Source organism: Bos indicus, chromosome 5 (genome assembly GCF_029378745.1).
Source record: "Bos indicus isolate NIAB-ARS_2022 breed Sahiwal x Tharparkar chromosome 5, NIAB-ARS_B.indTharparkar_mat_pri_1.0, whole genome shotgun sequence".
NCBI classification, from domain to species: Eukaryota; Metazoa; Chordata; class Mammalia; order Artiodactyla; family Bovidae; genus Bos; species Bos indicus.
In genome coordinates this window covers 9,440,955-9,459,001 of record NC_091764.1, presented here as the reverse complement: position 1 = coordinate 9,459,001, position 18,047 = coordinate 9,440,955, and the positions used below count along the sequence as shown (strand labels likewise).

Here is an 18,047-nt window from a genome sequence, read left to right as displayed (position 1 = left end):
ATCAGTGAGTTACTTAAATGAAAGCATAAAAATTTAGTTACCCTTATGTTTTTCTCTTTTTAGACGGATTCCATTTCTAGGTACGTTTTACTTGTGTTTTTTTATGATCTTTTTCTCATTTTATCCTTTCTAAAAATATGTTGCTAGGTATTGATAAATTTTTTAAGTTGATAGAGTTATTTTAGTAATAAAAAATCTATAGATATTTAGATGACCTGATAAGTGTTAATAACTTTCTTCATCAATTGTCATAGTAAGTTGCTAGGGAAGATTTTTTTCTCAAATCTTTCCAACAGTTATAGTTTTCTTAAGCTTCCTAAGTTACTTCAACATTGACCATCTCATTATTCACATTAGAAGCCAATGAAATCCACCAGAAATTTATTTCATCAGGTACTTAGACTCTTCTCCCTTATCCCTGCTTCAGATTAAGAAAGAAAAAGCCAGTGAAGACACTTTTAAAAAGTGTCATCTAGCTCAAATTGTTCATTTTTTTCAGAGAACCTCAACCACTTGAATCTAATTTCTATTCCTCTTCTCTTACCAATAATTGTTAACCAAAGCCTTGTAAAACCAAGGACAAATTTTTATATTCTGATGATTCTTTTGAATTGAAATGTGGAGGCATTAGCATTTATCAGAAAAAAAACAAATTCAGAACCAGATAAGAAGATCCTCATCTTCAAAAGAGATATGTTCTTCTTTAGGACAAACCTATTTCTGTTATCTCTTACTATCTCCGAGGATTTGGTTCCAGGAACTTACCCCACCCACCCAATGCAGTGTATTTCAAAATCCACAGATGCACAAATCCCCTATATAAAATGGTATAGTACTGTCTGTTTATTACTCTGGAAAGACTCTAGTTAGTTCATCATCTACAATGTTACTAATTTTAAAATACATTCATATGCCACTTAAAAGAAAAGTACTACCAATTAAACTGTAATACACATCAGTTGTAAGCCCTGTTCTGATTTCAGAGATGTTAAAATGTGAAAAAAAATATGATTTAAAATTGTTGAAATAATTTATCATGATGTAAAACCAGTTTTGACTTTCAGATATAGAGATTTTTGAACCTCCTTCTCAAACAAAGGAAGAGATATAGAGATTTTTGAACCTTCTTCTCAAACAATGGAAGGGGAATAAAATAACTTCCCTTTTATTTATTACATATCATGAAAGTTGATTAGATAACCGATAAAGGAGAATATTATCTACTATTTTGGAATATCTAGTTAAAATACTAGGATGCATGTTAATGTAAGTTGTGAAAGCCTATAATAAAGATTTTGACTCAAACTCATCTTTTGAAGATATGAAATCAGTTCTACATCAGCTAGTGATCGATACGATTCCTTGCTGGGTCGCTCTGGATCATACAGTTACTCAGAAGAAAGAAAACCTTACAGTAGCAGGCTAGAAAAGGATGATTCAACTGACTTTAAAAAGGTACTTGGGTTATTCAGTTATATTTAATTAAAAATAATCTCTTTGTTGAGATTTTTGTGTTTGGATATTACTCCTGGAAACTCATAATTAAATCACTTTCTTAAATGACTTGAATTTTTCAGTTTTTGGCAATTCATGGTAAGTAGAATATAAATAGCTATTTGTTTGCCTTTTTAAAGGAAAGGGGGAAGTAACCAGGACTACCTGTGCATTGAAGTTTCTCAGGCCAGTACTGTGGTACTGTGGTTGAGCTGAAAGGGGACAGTGAGTAGATTTGGAGTAGAGGGCGTAGGGTACGTGTGTGTGCCTGTGAGACAGCGAGCTATCTTTTCTTTATTTGTTAACAGGAAGCAGCCAAACAAAGAATATGGCTTTTCCCAGGAGGATATAGTATTTCCTAGGTAACTGAAAACTTAAAATAGTACAAGTGCTATTAAGGATGAAACTAATTAAGAAATAAGTCCTGGAAACAAAGCAATCTAGAATTCTTAAGATCAAGATTCTTCATATTACAAACTTTGAATAAACCTAATGAAGTTTGTTGGAGGAAAAGGAAGGTTTGTAGTAATTGTACATGTCTGAGATACTTGGCAGCTATCTTAATTGCCCATTAAGAAAGTAAAGTCAACAGAAGGAAGATAGAGGTCAGCTTATGTTAGGAATAAGATTCAGTCATTCATTCAGTAAAGAACTGAACACTGAAGTGTACTCAGTAGTGAAGTTCTACTTGTGGCCAGTGGAGATGGAGATACTGTCCCTGCTCTTATGAGTACCTTCCATGGAGTAGGCAGACAAACTTTATCATATAATCATACACATCAGTGGATAATTTCTAAATTTGAAACCATAATCCTGAAGTAAAGACACAATTTTATAAAAGTATATAGCAAAGAAGTGACAGGGTCTAAGGGTAGATTTCCTGTGGTACATACATATAATGGAATATTACTCAGCCATAAAAGGGAATGCATTTTAGTCGGTTTTAATGAAGTGGATGAAGCTAGAGCCGATTATACAGAGTGAAATAAGTCAGAAAGACAAAAACAGTTATTTCATATTAAGCATTTATACATTTGGGGTCTAGAAGGATGGTACTGATGAAATTATTTGCAGGGCAGCATTGGAGACATAGACCTAGAGAGCACACTTTTGGACTCGGTGGAGGGGGGTGGGGGAAGAAGGAGAGGGTGGGACGCATGGAGAGAGAAACGTGGAAGCTTACATTACCATATGTAAAATAGACAGCCAAAGGGAATCTGCCGTATGGCTCAGGGAACTGAAAAGGGGCTCTGTAACAACCTAGAGGGGTGGGATGGGGAGGAAGGTGGGAGGGAAATTCTGGAGGGAGGGGACATATTTATAACTGTGGCTGATTCATGTTGATATTTGGCAGAAACTAACACAATTCTGTAAAGAAACTATCCTTCAATTTTTAGAAAAAAAATTAATTTTTAACAAAAAAAGTAAAACTTCAGCCAAGAACAGCAAGACAATTAGTAGTCAGCTGGCAAAATGGGAGAAAAGATGTTTCAGATGGAATTGCAAGCACATAGACCAGCATGATGGTGGGAGGGTACATAATGTATTGAAGTAATTAAATTTTTCGTGTGGCTGGTAGAGATTGTTATTTTGAAAATTTAACTCTTGCTGCTTTGTATAAAGTAGATTAGAAGGAGGTCAAGAGAGCAATTCTAATAATGGAAATGTCTAGGTAAGAGATAAATGTAGTCATCTGTGGTTGTAATATTAGAGATGAGGGAAAAATAAGTAGTAGATTCAGGTGTTAAGAAAATATTCAAGAAATCATTCACTTTCCTTTTAACTTTAGTAAAAATAATACAGGTATAATGATAAATGCCACTGATGCTCCATCTCAGTGTCAGAAATTAAAGAGGGAATGATAGGCAGAAAAGCTCACAGACCCCAAATAAAGATAACAGTGGCTCTTTATAACCTCAGCTGTGGTCACTGCATAGGTATGTGGTCCCTCTTTATCAGATAACTGAGTTTTTTTAATGGAAATTGAAAAGTCATGGTTTTCAGTTTAGGTATAAGTTTTAAATACTGGAACTAGTTTTTGAGGAATTTATGTGGGACAAAAACGCCTGCATAACCAAAAGTTTCTGCCTTGAGACCACAAAGCATTTAAATATAATATATTTAATGTATTTATTTAATAACTCATATGTTATATCAATCTTCCTGTTTTAATACTGCAAAGTGATCATTGGGAAATCTTAAAATAGTAAGAAAGCAGAAAAGTAATTTGTTCTTCTCCCCTAATTTGCATAGCTTTATGAACAAATTCTAGCTGAAAATGAAAAGCTGAAAGCGCAGCTCCATGATACAAATATGGAACTGACAGATCTTAAATTACAATTGGAAAAAGCCACCCAGGTTTGTACATTTTTTTTCTTTGTTACTCTCAAGATAATGGTTGTCATTTATTCTATCTAAAAGTTGCATTGTAATTTTCTCTTGTGTTCTGGATGTAAGTTTGGTTATTGATAATAGCTTATTTATTAATAAGGAATCAAGATAATACAGCTTACTGGTAACTTTTATTTTTTTCTAATATAGAAGTATAGCCTTATGGTGGAAAATCGAAGTATTTTTAAGCCTTTTAATATCTATGTTGTAGTACATGAAGGATTTTAAATGCTTATTTCCAGCATACCAAATGTAGGAAAGCAATAAAGGCATCTATACAGAATCTTGGGCTTCCCAGGTGGCTCAGTGGTAAAGAATCCACCTGTCAGTGCAGGAGAATCAGGTTCAATCCCTGGGTCAGGAGGATCCCCTGGAGAAGAAAATGGCAACCCACTCCGGTATTCTTGCCTGGGAAATCCCGTGGGCAGGGGAGCCCTGGCAGGCTACAATCCATGGGATCACAGAAACAATCAGACACAACTTAGCAAATAACAACAATAATTACAGAGAGTCTTCTTAAAGCCATAAAAAAATTTTATAATAATTTTTGTTCATTAAGAATGTTTATTGTTAAAAAAAACTGATTTAATAATAATTCGAAAAGAAGATAACAGCCTGGCAGAGATAATTTTAGAAGTGAAAACTTGAATAACCAAGCAGAACTAGGCCTTAGATCATACACATCCTAGCCTCGTATATACTGTCTAGGACGTGTATGATCTAAGAATTGTTTCCCAAGCTGTTTTTTCATAAAACACTAGTTCTGGGAGATAGTAATAAGTGCTGTCTCCTCTTCTTCCTCCTCTTCTTTTTCCTGCTCCACTTCAAAAAAAGAAAAGAGCTTTGTGACCTATGTAACTGAGAAATACGGTATATTCTGTACCTTGGAGATTTAGCAGGGCTGATTTATATGTTAAAGGCTCTAAGGAGTCCTGTAAATTTTAAGGAAGTAAACTTGTTTAATGTTAAACATAAGAATTTCTAGCATAAACACATTTCTATGGTAAACTTTTAGAATCTAGTTTGAAAGCACTCATCTAGAATGGCATCTTCAGCTCTATAAATGAGACATTCCTTTCTTTGACTAAAGACTCAGGCAATGAAGGTTTACTATGAAGATACACAGAGAAGTACTGCAGAACAAGAGCACACTTCCTAGTGAGGTGTCATAAAAACTTGGAATGTCATACAAGTTTAAACTTGCTGGCCTACACTTAAGTCTCATGGTAAACTGGAATGTCATCATTCTAGGTTGCATTAATAGCTTAGCAAGCTGCCACAAAATATCATAACTAGTTCCCTGAGACTAGCTTTAGTTCTAGACATTTGGTCATAATATTTTCTGAATAAAAATGACCATTGTTCCCTACTGTAGTATTCTGTCATTATGATGACCCTGCTTACTGCCTTCTCTGTATGTTTCTCTACTTTTCTGCCTACTCTGTTGTCATCTAATTCTTCATATAAGTTTCTCATTCAAACTCTACAAGAGAGAGAACTGATAGAATTAGCCAGTTATCATCAACATGAAGCAGTCTTGTTAGTGCCCATGGTTCTGTTTGTATCCATTTCACAGAACACTGGACACCTGTTGCAAGCTGCCTTTGGGTCAAGTACCAATTTCTGTTCCCATTGACTGTGGTCAGAAAAATAAGTCACTGAATTAGAGTATGAGATATCGAGTAAATATTCAAAATTAATATCTTAGTTGGAAACACTGTGTAAATGTCATTTCACAAATTTAGGGGTACATGTAAAAAAAGTGACAGAATGTTAAACTTTTTGTTCAACTTTATTGAGTTATTTACCCTGAATATTTAAGTGTACTGTAAATCTGTGTATTTTTTTAAGCATTTCTTTGATAACTATTTATGAATGTATATAGTAGTGTAGTTTTGATAGTTGCATGGAATTTTTCCAAGGAAAATAATCATCTTCCTAAGAATTAATCTTGAGATAGTAGATTGTGGACAAAATTTTTTTTATAAAATTCAACAATCATTGGCTGATATGTTTAGCAAGCTAGGAAAAAACAGAATTGGAAATTCCCTAGTGGTCCAGTGGTTGAGCCTCTGCACTTTCACAGCTATGGGCCCAGGTTCAGTCACTGGTCGGGAAACTAAGATCCTATAAGCTGCACAGCATGACCAAAAAAGAAAAGAAGTAAGCTTGAAGTTTAGGCCTGTTTCATAGTTTTCTGCCAAGCCTGTAGAATCATTGAATCCTGCCTTAGTCCAGCCACCCTACTCCCTATAGAGTCCCCAAGGGAGCAAAATAGGCTAATTTGCCAGAAACCAATTGATGAATATTTATTTTGTCAAATATCAATTCACCAGGTTTGCTAAATGTGATTTTAACAGCTTTAACTGGAATATTTACCCAAAAAATTAAAGTTTTTTTTTTTAACCTAAAAAATTAGCACATGAATCATAAAATTGCTGAACTGTCCCTGTATTAAAAATAATAATAAAATGCTAATTTTCCATTTAACATTTTATTAATTTGTATGTATTTAACACTGTTCCAACAATTTTTTATTTCTTTCAGTTGTTGTTTAATGTCTTTTTAACATTTTTCAATCTTTTTAGCATTTTACTATTCATTTGCACTTGCTTAAGTGGCATATTTAGCCTTTGTTTTGTTTTTCTAGCAATTAAAATATAAATTTAAAGACATCCTAAGTATATCAGAATTGGCAGAAACAGTCTCATTTATAATTCTGAATTTGATTTTTAATAATAAGCAACTGGAATACCTAACTTTTCTTTTTCCGGAAAGAGTAAGCACAAAAAAAAACATAAAACATTTAAACAGCAGACTAAGAATTCCCTGGAGGTCCAGCAATTAGAACTCTGCACTTGTATTACCAAGGGCCTGCGTTTGATCCCTGGTTGAGGAACTTAAGATCCCATAAGCTGGGCGGTGTTGGTCCCTCCCCCCATAAAAATCAGTTGTATGAGGACTTCCCTGGCAATGCAATGGTTGGGACTGTGCTCTTCCACTGCAGCGGACACAGGTTCAATCCCTGGTCAGAGAGCTAACATACCACATGCTACACGGTGCAGCCAAAAGTCTATTTAGTTAAAATTTAAAATATATAAAAGTAACTAAAACAACAGATTGGATCGCCGCGATTGTTGTTGTTGTTCAGTCGTTAAGTCATGACCTTTAGACCCCATGGACTGCAGCACGCCAGACTTCACTATCTCCCAGAGTTTGCTCAGATTCATGTCCATTGAGTCAGTGATGCTATCTAACTATCTCATCCTGTGCTGCCCTCTTCTCTTTTGCCTTCAGTCTTTCTTGTATATGTATCTTCACCAGTGAGTTGGCTCTTGGGGTCAGGTGCCCAAAGTGTTGGAGCTTCAGCTTCAACATCAGTCCTTCCAGTGATTATTCAGGGTTGGTTTTCTTTATGATTGATTGGTTTGATCTCATTGCTGTCCAGGGGACTCTGAGGAGTCTTCTCCAACACCAAGTTCAAAAGCATCGATTCTTTGGCACTTAGCCTTCTTTCTGGTCCAACTCTCACATCCATACGTGAGTACTATAAAAACCGTAGCTTTGACTTATGGACTTTGTGGGCAAAGTGATGTCTCTGCTTTTTAATACGCTGTGTAGATTTGTCATAGCTTTCCTTCCAAGGAGCAAGTGTCTTCTGATTTCATGGCTGAAATCACCACCCTCAGTGATGTTGGAGCCCAAGAAAATAAAATCTGTCACTGTCCAACTTTCCTCATCTATTTGCCATGAAGTGATGAGACCAAATGCCATGGTCTTAGTTTTTTGAACGTTGAGTTTTAAGCCGTTTTTTCACTCTTTTCTTTCACCTTCATCAAGGGGCTCTTTAGTTCCTCTTCACTTTCTGCCATTCCAGCTTGTTACTCATCCAGCACAGCATTTTGCTTGATATATTCTGCATATAAGTTAAATAAGCAAAGTGACAATTTAAATTCCCAATTTACAGCCAGTCCATTGTTCCATGTCTGGTTCTAACTATTGCTTGACTGGCTTCTCCGGTTTCTTGCGAGACAGATAAGATAGTCTGGTATTCCCTTTTTTTTAAATGAATTTTCCACAGCTGCTTGTGATCCACACAGTCAAAGGCTTTCGCATAGTCAATTAAACTATTAGTAATTGCCCTCTGCTCTTCCCTAGTAGCATATTGGACGTCTTCCGACCTGTGTGCATATGTAAGTGCTCAGTCGTGTCCAACTCTTTGCGACCCCACAGATTGTAGCCCACCAGGCTCCTCTGTTCATGCGATTCTCCAGGCAAGAATATCAGAGTGGGTTGCCGTTTCCTTCTCCAGATCTTCCCGACCCAGGGATCAAACCCATGTCTCCAGCGTCTCCTGCACTGGCAAGTGGATTCTTTACCACTGAGCCACCTGGGAATTACTCTTCCAACCTATGGAGGCTTATCTTCCAGTGTCATATCTTTTTTGTCTTTTCATACTGTTAGATTCTCACGGCAAGAATACCGCTGTGGTTTGCCATTCCCTTCTCCAGTGGACCATGTTTTGTCAGAACTCTTCACTATGACCCGTCCATCTTGAGTGGCACTGCACAGCATGGTTCATAGCTTCACTGAATTACACAGGCCCCTTCAGCACAAAGGCTGTGATCCATGAAGGGGGGATGGCCATGATTAGATCTTAATTTATATACTGTAACTATAAAAAAGAAATTTTGCAAGAAAGATCAAAGAGTAACTGCTTTACAAACCCTGATAGTACAAAAATATGAATGTTGAAAGGATTGACAGAAGAGAAAATTATATTAAGAAATGTTTTTGAATTGCCAAATTAATGAAGTTGTGCTTAATCACAATGAACTGTTTGTGTGTGTGTGTATATATATATAGTTTTTTAAAGGATATTTTGTGGTTAATGACCATAAAAGAGCATTCTTGTTAAGTAGTTAGCAAAAACCATTCTTGGTAAATTTTTAAAATTGGTTATTCAATACATTGGCTTCTGGGGGATGAACCTTTTGATGAATTCATTTTCAATAAATTGAAAAGGAATCCCAAGGGAAATGTATGAACAGATGTCATTGTAAATAAAAACTAAGCACTTGCTTTTTTACTGTCCCTGTGCTCAATACCCACATGCACAGCTCCCTGGTTTTGAGTGCAACATGTGGCTTAAAGGCCCAGAGGTCCTTTTCATCTCGAGATCTCTGTAGTTGACTGTATAGTACAGGAAGCAGAAAACAGAAAAATGAGACCTGAGCTTGCCAGGAAAAGAAAAGCTATGTAGCTGGGATTTCTTATAAGAGATGTGATCCTTCTTACCAATTTTGGAACATGGATGATTAGAGAACGAGCTAGCAAGAGAGGGGAAGAGGCCAGACTGCATGGGTACAGAGGCACACGATCTGGTCCAATCCACATTTCAGTCAGGGTCCTGGAGTCTGAGCCTGCGGGTTAGCCTCTCTTCACTGTGTGTAGACGGAGAGAGGGCTTGCGCATGGGAGGGAAGACTGGGGTGTTTTTGGCTTTGTGCCCACTAGTTATCTATCCTCGCTCCCGGCTTAACTGTGAAGACTTGAGGCTAAATGATACATAGAGGATGTCTAAGCATTCCTCTAATAAATCTTTGTTTTAATTTCGGTACAAATTCTGTTTTTTCTTTACTCACATTGTATTATTACTCCTCCTGAATAACATTACAAGAACAGAGGAGCATGGCAGGCTACAGTCCATGGGGGCATAAGGAGTCAGACGCACGCGCGCACACACGTGCACGCACACACACACACAGTTACTATGATCCTCTCCCCTTCCCCGTCATTATTGCACTTACATCTCTTTGTTTCTTACCTCCTTACAGAGACAAGAAAGATTCGCTGATAGGTCACTATTAGAAATGGAAAAAAGGGTAAGTGTTGATCTTAATGAATAAATAATCATTTTCCCCCTTTATTTTTTGTGTAAGCAATAATAGGTTTTCTTTAGTTTTGTTTTTATGGACAGTAGTTTTAATTAGTTTAAATTTATATTTATTAATTTGATTATGAATGTTTTATTATGTTAGAATGTTAGCTTATCCTCTTTATAGAGTCTTAAAGGGTAAAATTACCTTGTTAAATAAAATTTAATTTACTGTGTTATTCTTTCAATGGACCAAAAAACACATCTTAATTCTGAAACATACCCATTGTGGTAATGAATCTGATATTTTTTAAATGCCATTTATCTCTCTCTGATTGTGTTGATATACTTAAAACACATTAATCATATATACATTTGGTTTAATTCTTTGCAAAAATAAAATACTTCCATTTTAAAGGTATGGAGACCAAATTTTTTAATTCTTTTTAAAGTTAATAATATTTAATTTTGAGTTTAAATATTTAACTTAAGTAGGCTCTTTTAAACCAAAAAATTAGTATAAGAAAATCCTTTTATCATTTTATGTCTTTCTACAATTTCTTGTCTGGCTATGATATATTCACTTGTATTTTTCTCCCTTTATTATTACCATTATTGCTCAGGGATCTGGCAGTGGGCATAGGAATAACTCCACAAGTTTAGTCTGAACAGTTGAAGATGTATATAAATGATCAAAAGTAAATGGAAAAATGCTTAAAGAGTACCTGTAATACTACTGAGCAGTGGCTAGATTTTCAAGGTTTCAGCCACAGAAGAAATTACATACTGTGGAGCTGTGATCTCTAGATCAAAGAGAGTCAAGAGTACTTGGTATATTTTCTTCCATTCCATTTCAAAAATAGCCAATTTACCTTTTTAATCCCCCTAAAAATGAGAAAAGTTATATAAATGCAGAATAATAGACAAAAAGTTATCTGTGTCATTTGCTAAATTGTAATGTGTAATAACTACTAGTTTTATTATGATTTCATCAGGTTTTAGAAATTATTGTTCTAGGCTTTTTAAAAACCTATTGATCTAACTTGTAATTGCTAAATTTTAGGATCAATTATTATATTAAATGTAATGTTATTACATCACAGTATAACTTACGGAATTTTATATCCAAGATTTGTAGAAATAGTAAATAAATGCCTTGAGTCTCCTTTATCCATACTAATAGTTGGGGTGAAAGACATAGTTTACCATATACTTAAAATATTATTTGTTTTTGAGATAGTCACATTTTTAAAGAATATTTAATTTTTTGTGAAAATGTGTTTATTACAAAAATTTTAGCAAAAGATGAAAGTAAAATCTCCCTATCATGCAGAGATAAGTGATATTTTTCATCTAGGCTTATGCACTTAAATAATATACCCATGTTCATATTCTGACATTCCCACCTGACCTTCTTTTTCTGCCTGTCAAATGCAGATAAATTACAGAGCAGTCAGTCTACTCTCAGTTTAACAGACGCTGGTAGTCATAGTACTAATAATAACTGCTAACTTTTATTTAGCACTGTCTTACATACCGGGCAGGCACTGAGTTAAGTACTTTATATGTATTTTTTTCTCTTAACCATATTTTTAAATGGTAACAAGTTTCTCAGATATAAGAAATTGCCTGCAACTTTACAGTTGGCAGTTTGACAATTCAATATAGTGTTCTTCTCTTGCTTTACCACTAATTAGTTAAAATCTTGAAGACACATAATAAAATTAAGGCTGAGAAGGGTGTTCCCCATCAGCTGGAGGAAATATTCTATTGCTGATATTGCACAAAGTTATGAGGACCAACTATTACATGTCCTGGTATTTTGAGAAGTGCGGTAGTTTTATGAATGGGTTGTGGCTGTACTGTTAACTAGGAGAAAGTTCTTTTTATCAAAAATAACATTTTTGTCTACCTAATAATTTTTAAACATGCTAATATAATAGAAAAACACTATACTTATAAGCCTATGAATAGGATTCCATCTGTTTTTTAAAATCACATAGCCTAAAAATGTTAACATTTACAGTAAATGTACTGCTTTACTAAGTATCAGCATTAATTATTAATCTGGGAAAGAATGTCTTGGAAATAGTGTCAATGTGATTAAACTAAATTTAAATGGTTTGTATCTGAAAGGTGACCGGCAAGAGTCAGTATCTTCTCGGCGGTATGACCTAACCAAAGTTTTAAGCACATTAATTACTGCTGCTTGCTTCTTGCATAACACTCTAGAATGCTTATTATATGAGGGAGAATAAGAGTGCACACTGCAGTAATATACTGTATGTTGCCTTTGCCTGTCACTCTTTGAAACGAAGTGGTTTAAAATAAATGCTACAGTTGCTTCTTTATTAGATTCACTGCATTAATGCTACACAGAGTATAAAACTAAATACAAAGCTCTAAAGTCGACTGGACAAATGATGACTAGTATACACTGTGGGTGGAGGGATAACCATCTTTTAGACCGTTTTGAAATTTTAAAATACACATACTTGAGTCACGTTTGCTTCTTGCTTTTTCTGCTTCTTATCACTGTAGAGTAATTGCATCTCTGTGTGAGTTTTTGTTCTGTTCTTTTCTGTGCAGTCTTCAGTCTTAAGTATCAGTTTACTCTATCCCTAGTTTTATGTAAACTAAAAACAGTTTGAACATGTTATGTGGCATTTTACCAGAAGGTCAAAGCTTTAAAGAAAGAGCTTATAGGAAGTAATAAAGTAATGATCTTCATATTTATTTCTCTCAAATTTTGGAGAGCTCGTTACACATCACTGGCATCACATCTTTTTCTACACTGCTCCTGATTTGATTGTTTATTCTAAAGTGTCACTCTTTCACAATTTAGAAGAAAATGTAAGAGTGTAATGATTATATCAGTAACAGTAATACCTTAAATTCATCTAGGAACGAAGAGCTCTAGAAAGAAGAATATCTGAAATGGAAGAAGAGCTGAAAGTAAGTAAACAGTGCTGCGGTGTAAGCTCAGCTTTCCCAGTGCTAGCATAGATGCCATGTTCATGCCCCGTTCCCAGAGTTGCTCATGCACTTTGTGGGTTATCTATGTCGTGTGCTTCTATTTCTTCCTAAAGGCAGGTTTTATGTGAGCTAGAAAAGTATTTCAAACTCAAATTCTTTTGTTAATCTGTTTTTATGGCACTTTTGATGTTCAGGTATAGAATAAATAAGATGATATTGACTAAGATTTGGAATGTCTCATTTATTCTTTACATTTCAAATATTCTGTTCCCTGGGGAGAAAATGGTGAACGGGGATCATGCAAAAATGTTCTTTGAAAATGAAGGACATTAGAGTAGTGGACAGAGGTATGGCTTATTGAATTCTGCATCACCTGTGAAAACAGATTGGTTTTGAATATTGGAGGGTACATTCTTTGCAGGAAGAAAAGCATAATATAATTAATTGATTACCTCTTATTACATTGGCTTGTATAAAATAATCATAAATTAATGAACTAATACATAGGATATTATGCCCATAGAATTGGAATTTTAAGATTTAAATGTTTTTCTGTTGAATTATTTGTTTTTTTATTGGAACATTATTGAATAGCTTTGGAGAAAATGTTTTTGGATTTTGTTTGCTTGTGTGTTTTGTTTGCTAAGGAATTTTAGAACTGCGCTGTTTACTTATATAAATTTCATGGAATATTCTCTTAAGACTCTTAATTTTTTCTTCTTACATTTGTTGCCTATGATTCTTTATATTTTCATTGTACTCTTCCACTTTCTTATTTTTTATTTTCTATTTCTTTATGTTCTGATTCCTGCAGAATCTGCACCAAATAAAGCAAATTCAAACTCTGAGAGAGTTAAATGAGCGACTGCTGACTGAGAATAGGGCCTTGACAAGAGTGGTAGCCAAGCGCTCAGGGTTCTGTAGGCAACTGCAGTCTGTGAATCTATAATTTATAGTTTCATCATTTCTTCTTAGTAGAGCCAGGCAGGTGTTTTTGTATTAGTAAGCGTGTCTTGAGCTCACTTTTACAAATTAATGCCATTGTGTCTGGAACTTGTCATGTAACTGTTTAATTGTGCATGGCTTCTCAGAATGTTAGAAAGTGTCACTAATTGTGTATTGTCACTGATAAACTGCAGTAAACTAAGGGAATGATCTCAGCATTTAGATAAAAGACTTTATCTGTACTTTTACAAAGCTTGTGTACATTTTTGGCTCTACAGATTTTTAGCACTTAAAAATATGACTTTAATTCTTTACTGGAAAACGGAACACAAACAGTGTAACATATATTTTATATATAATTAATATATATGTAGAAGCTGAAGATTAAACATGATTATCTGCTTTTCAAAATAATGTCATTTCAGTCAGAACCATCTTAATTAAATATTACTCAATTCTCTATTCTAGAGGTATCCTAATAGATAAACTTCAGATTACTGTATTATATATCCATACATTCTGAGCACAGGTTAAGAATTGATTGGTTCCACATAAAATTAAGCTTCTCGTGAAAATTTTGCATAAGATAGTTTTGCAAGTAGTTTTACTTTAATTTAATTAATTTACTATAAATTTATCTAAATTTATAACCTAGTACATTTTGAAAGCTGAGGAAAGAGACCTAATTATCTTGGAAAGTATGTTTTAATGTCCAAAATATAAGCTATTCCATTTCCTATCAAATCTGGCAGAGCACATGTCATTTAAATCATTCTTAGTAGAAAACTCAATTAACTTACAGTATTTCCTCCCCCTCCTTCACTTTGTCTATAAAAAAAATTTTGATACGTTTTCAGGGTGTAAGGGTATATTTTTCTATTTACTCCAAACACTAGTAGTATTTTTTATGAAATTTTTAAGAAATTTTAAGAAATTTTTAAGATATTTTAAGAAATTCAGACTTATTACTTTGGCTTGTAAATTATTTTTGTCTAATGAGAGTAGTAATTGCTTTATTATCATTTATTGAGCACCTATCTTGGATCAAACATTATGTACCAGGCATTTAAACTTAATACAAGGTAGATCATTTAAGGAATTTTAATAATTTAAAACAAGTCTGACTCCCTCGAAACTTCCCTAAATAGTCGGGTTTTCTTGCAGAGTAACAGTGTGGCTTGAGGTCTGACATAAACAAAGCAAAAGGCCTTAATTTAGGCTAACAGAAACTCTTAAAGGAATTCCCTTTAAGAGCCTATCCTAACATAAAAACAGTCTTCCTTTCCTTGCCTGCTCTAATATGGTATGCTTGTGGGTCATGATGTCAAGTGATTTAGTACATTTCAGTTGATAACTTTGGGAGAATAAACCTTTCATTTCATCATTTATTAAACTAATTAGCTTCACAAATTGTGGGGAGGGGCCTCTTTCTTCCTGATATATGTTTTAGTCATTAGAAGTATATATAACTGACAAAGCTTGTTCATGTGTCTTGTGGTAAAACATAACATTTAAAGAGGAACACTTTAATCTCATTGAATTCAAACTTTTTCTTCTATTTTTCCTCTCACAGATGTTACCAGACCTGAAAGCAGACAACCAGAGGCTAAAAGATGAAAATGGGGCCTTGATCAGAGTTATAAGCAAACTTTCCAAATAAAAAAAAGCAGCAAGTAATGGAATTGCACATACTAGTAACCCAGTGGACCATAATTGACCGTCACTGGAAGCCTGGGAAGAATCCTTGGAGACTGTCATTTTTGGATGTCCTGCCAAATGCCCTCTTATCTAGGAGTTTTGTTTAATTTTCTGTTTTTTTTTTTTTTTTTTTCTCTTGTATCAAGACCATTGTTTCATGTTAATGCAGCTGCTGAGAAGAATTTTTTTTATGACTGAGAAAACTTGTTTACAGCTCCAGCATATAAGGAAAGTGTTCAAGGCCAGATATGCCTCAGATATTTAACCAGTAAGCCTTAGTTGTACATAAATACTTTTGTGTCAACAAAAACTCAGCTCTCACAGAAGACAGTTATTCAGCATTTTTTGATGTGCCATGCCACAGTTTGCAGTTTTTCAATATTTAATTTTATTTTATTTTGTTTTGTTATTGCTTTACATCTAAGTTTGGGTTTGTATCTTTTCCTTCTAACTCTTCATGTGGCAGACTTTCTGTCGTCTCACAGCTTTCTCATTTACAGAAAAGAACACTTGCTCCTCTGAAATCATTGTCATATATTAGGCTAATGTTGTTGTCCCCACCTGGAACTGAATTGCTTGGTGGAACATTTGCTTTCACTGTTTGTGCAATATGCATTTATTCCTTTTATGAATGCTTTAAAGTCATTTGAGATTAGATTCTTTTAAGTCCTATTTTCTGCCTTCATTGGTCACTTTTTTGTTTTTGTTTGTTTTTTATTATTGTAGTGTAAGATGTTAGGTTCTGTAATCTTCACATTCATTTTAGCAGGTACTGAGTGATGCTGTATATATAAATAAGTGTATTGTTTGATTTTTAGACCACCACATGGCATGCTTGACTATTATTTCAAATGTCTGTTAATGCAAAGTAGGCTACTCCATAATAGTGTTAAGAACAAAACTTACTAACAAAGTGATATAAAGACTTAAATTAACACATTATGTGGAGCCCTATCTTTACAAAAGTTTTCTACTGTAAAATGCTTTTACTTTTATTTGCAGTTTTCATTTGATAGTATTCAACCATAATTAAAGTTGCATAAGATAATTGCTTCACATTTCACATACCTATATTTATCTGAGTGCTGTCTAAAACTGTTGTGCTAGCCAAAGTAATGCTATGAAATCATTTGCAGACTTAACCCGTGAGTTTGTGTTAAATGCACTGTTATTGCCATGTGAAGAGGCATTGACTTTGATACCACCATCATGTTCAGACCATTTTATACATTTCAGTGGCCTTTTTTAAAAAAAAGAAAAAGAAAAGCAAAACCAAGTAAATAGTGAAGATGGCATTTATTTGGACAAATAGCTTTTATATTTTCATTAAACCATGCAAAAAGTACTATATCTTTCTGGCACATAACTGTCTCCTTAACCACTGAACAGTTCAGCCATTTGAATAAATTGTACATTGTAAAGCTTATAGTAGCTAATTGTATTATTGATTGTATTGTATACTATTCAATGTGAATTTGTACCCCTTCATTTTAAAAGGTCATTGTGTTCTACTGCCTATTTTAGATTACGTTGGGGTTGGGAAAGGGTGTTTTGGTAAGCAGGATTTTAAGTCCTCTCTTGATTGGTTTTATGAAGATATAAGGTTATGCTCTTACTACCAAGCTCAGGATTCTTGATTTTTAAAGGTACAAGGATAGTTGTGGGAACTTTATTTTTGGTTACATTTGAACTGTATGAATGGTGGGTCTGAATATAGAGAATTTCCATGGTCTTACGTGGACGTAAAACATACAGATAATTGATCAGTTTGAGTGACTGCAACATATTCTGGTTGCACAACAGTTAGGCATGCTAAGGATTATATTTGTGAAGTTTGGATGCCTGTGAAGAATGATTAAATACGTGTTTCTAATGTTTTAGTGTTTTGTATTTAGGTTATTTATTCTTTGTATCTAAAACTGAACAGCTACTGTGCTATATTGATTTTATTGGTAGTATTGAGCAGACCTTGTTTCTGCATGAAACTAGTTGCAAAACCCACTATTTTGGAAATAAAAATGTATTTTGACATATACAAATAAAATGAATAAAACTATTTTAAATGTGTGAACTTTTACTGAAGACGTTTAAAACTTTGTTCTGATATTTAAATTCTGCATGGGTATCTTCACTAACTGCTTTACTTGGATTCCATTGGTATAATTTTTGAAATTGTAATATTGTGATAACTTGCACAACGTTGTACATGCACATCTGTAAATTTAAGCTTAATTGCCATATTTATGCAATCTGTGTATCAATTTGAACAAATGTTTATATATTTTACATAAAGCTATCTGTGTGCAGAATCTGAGAACTAGTTTTTTTATGATAAGTGTGTAAAGAATAATGATGAAAGTGAGTTTCAAGATAGTAGCTTTGTAAGCATAAGACTTCATTTACCTAAGTATTTCGTGGCTTCTAAATTAAACCTGTGCTTTTTCTTAATTGCAGAGATAGACTTGGGAATACATATAAAGATAATATTCCATTGAAATGTAAAGTAGTAGATCATTCTCCAAACTAGAACTGTCCTAAATTCAACCCCAAGCTAACTATACATCTGTAAGTAGATAAGAGACGTTTCTGGTTGGGGAACTTTGGTAGAGGACTTGCAGTGGTAAAGCCTATGTTTAACAAATTAATACGGCAAGACTTGAATTCTC

At 34.1% G+C, this 18,047-nt stretch overlaps 1 protein-coding gene across 6 annotated transcripts in view; it reads left to right on the top strand.

Annotated features, from left to right (window-relative positions):
- The window catches only part of PPP1R12A (protein phosphatase 1 regulatory subunit 12A), a 167,479-nt gene extending 150,042 nt beyond the window's left edge, over window positions 1–17,437 (top strand). For 4 of the 6 annotated variants that reach the window (XM_070788854.1, XM_070788852.1, XM_070788853.1 and 1 more), the window contains 6 exons: window positions 64–80; window positions 1,320–1,455; window positions 3,748–3,852; window positions 9,722–9,769; window positions 12,667–12,717; window positions 15,257–17,437. In XM_070788854.1, the coding sequence (XP_070644955.1) occupies window positions 64–80; window positions 1,320–1,455; window positions 3,748–3,852; window positions 9,722–9,769; window positions 12,667–12,717; window positions 15,257–15,343 (444 nt within the window). In that variant the 3' untranslated portion in view covers window positions 15,344–17,437. Of the gene's footprint in view, window positions 1–63; window positions 81–1,319; window positions 1,456–3,747; window positions 3,853–9,721; window positions 9,770–10,385; window positions 10,594–11,898; window positions 11,930–12,666; window positions 12,718–15,256 lie in introns of all 6 variants that reach the window. The other 2 variants (XR_011566510.1, XM_070788851.1) reach the window with 2 other exon arrangements.
- The last annotated feature ends 610 nt before the right edge of the window (window positions 17,438–18,047 follow it).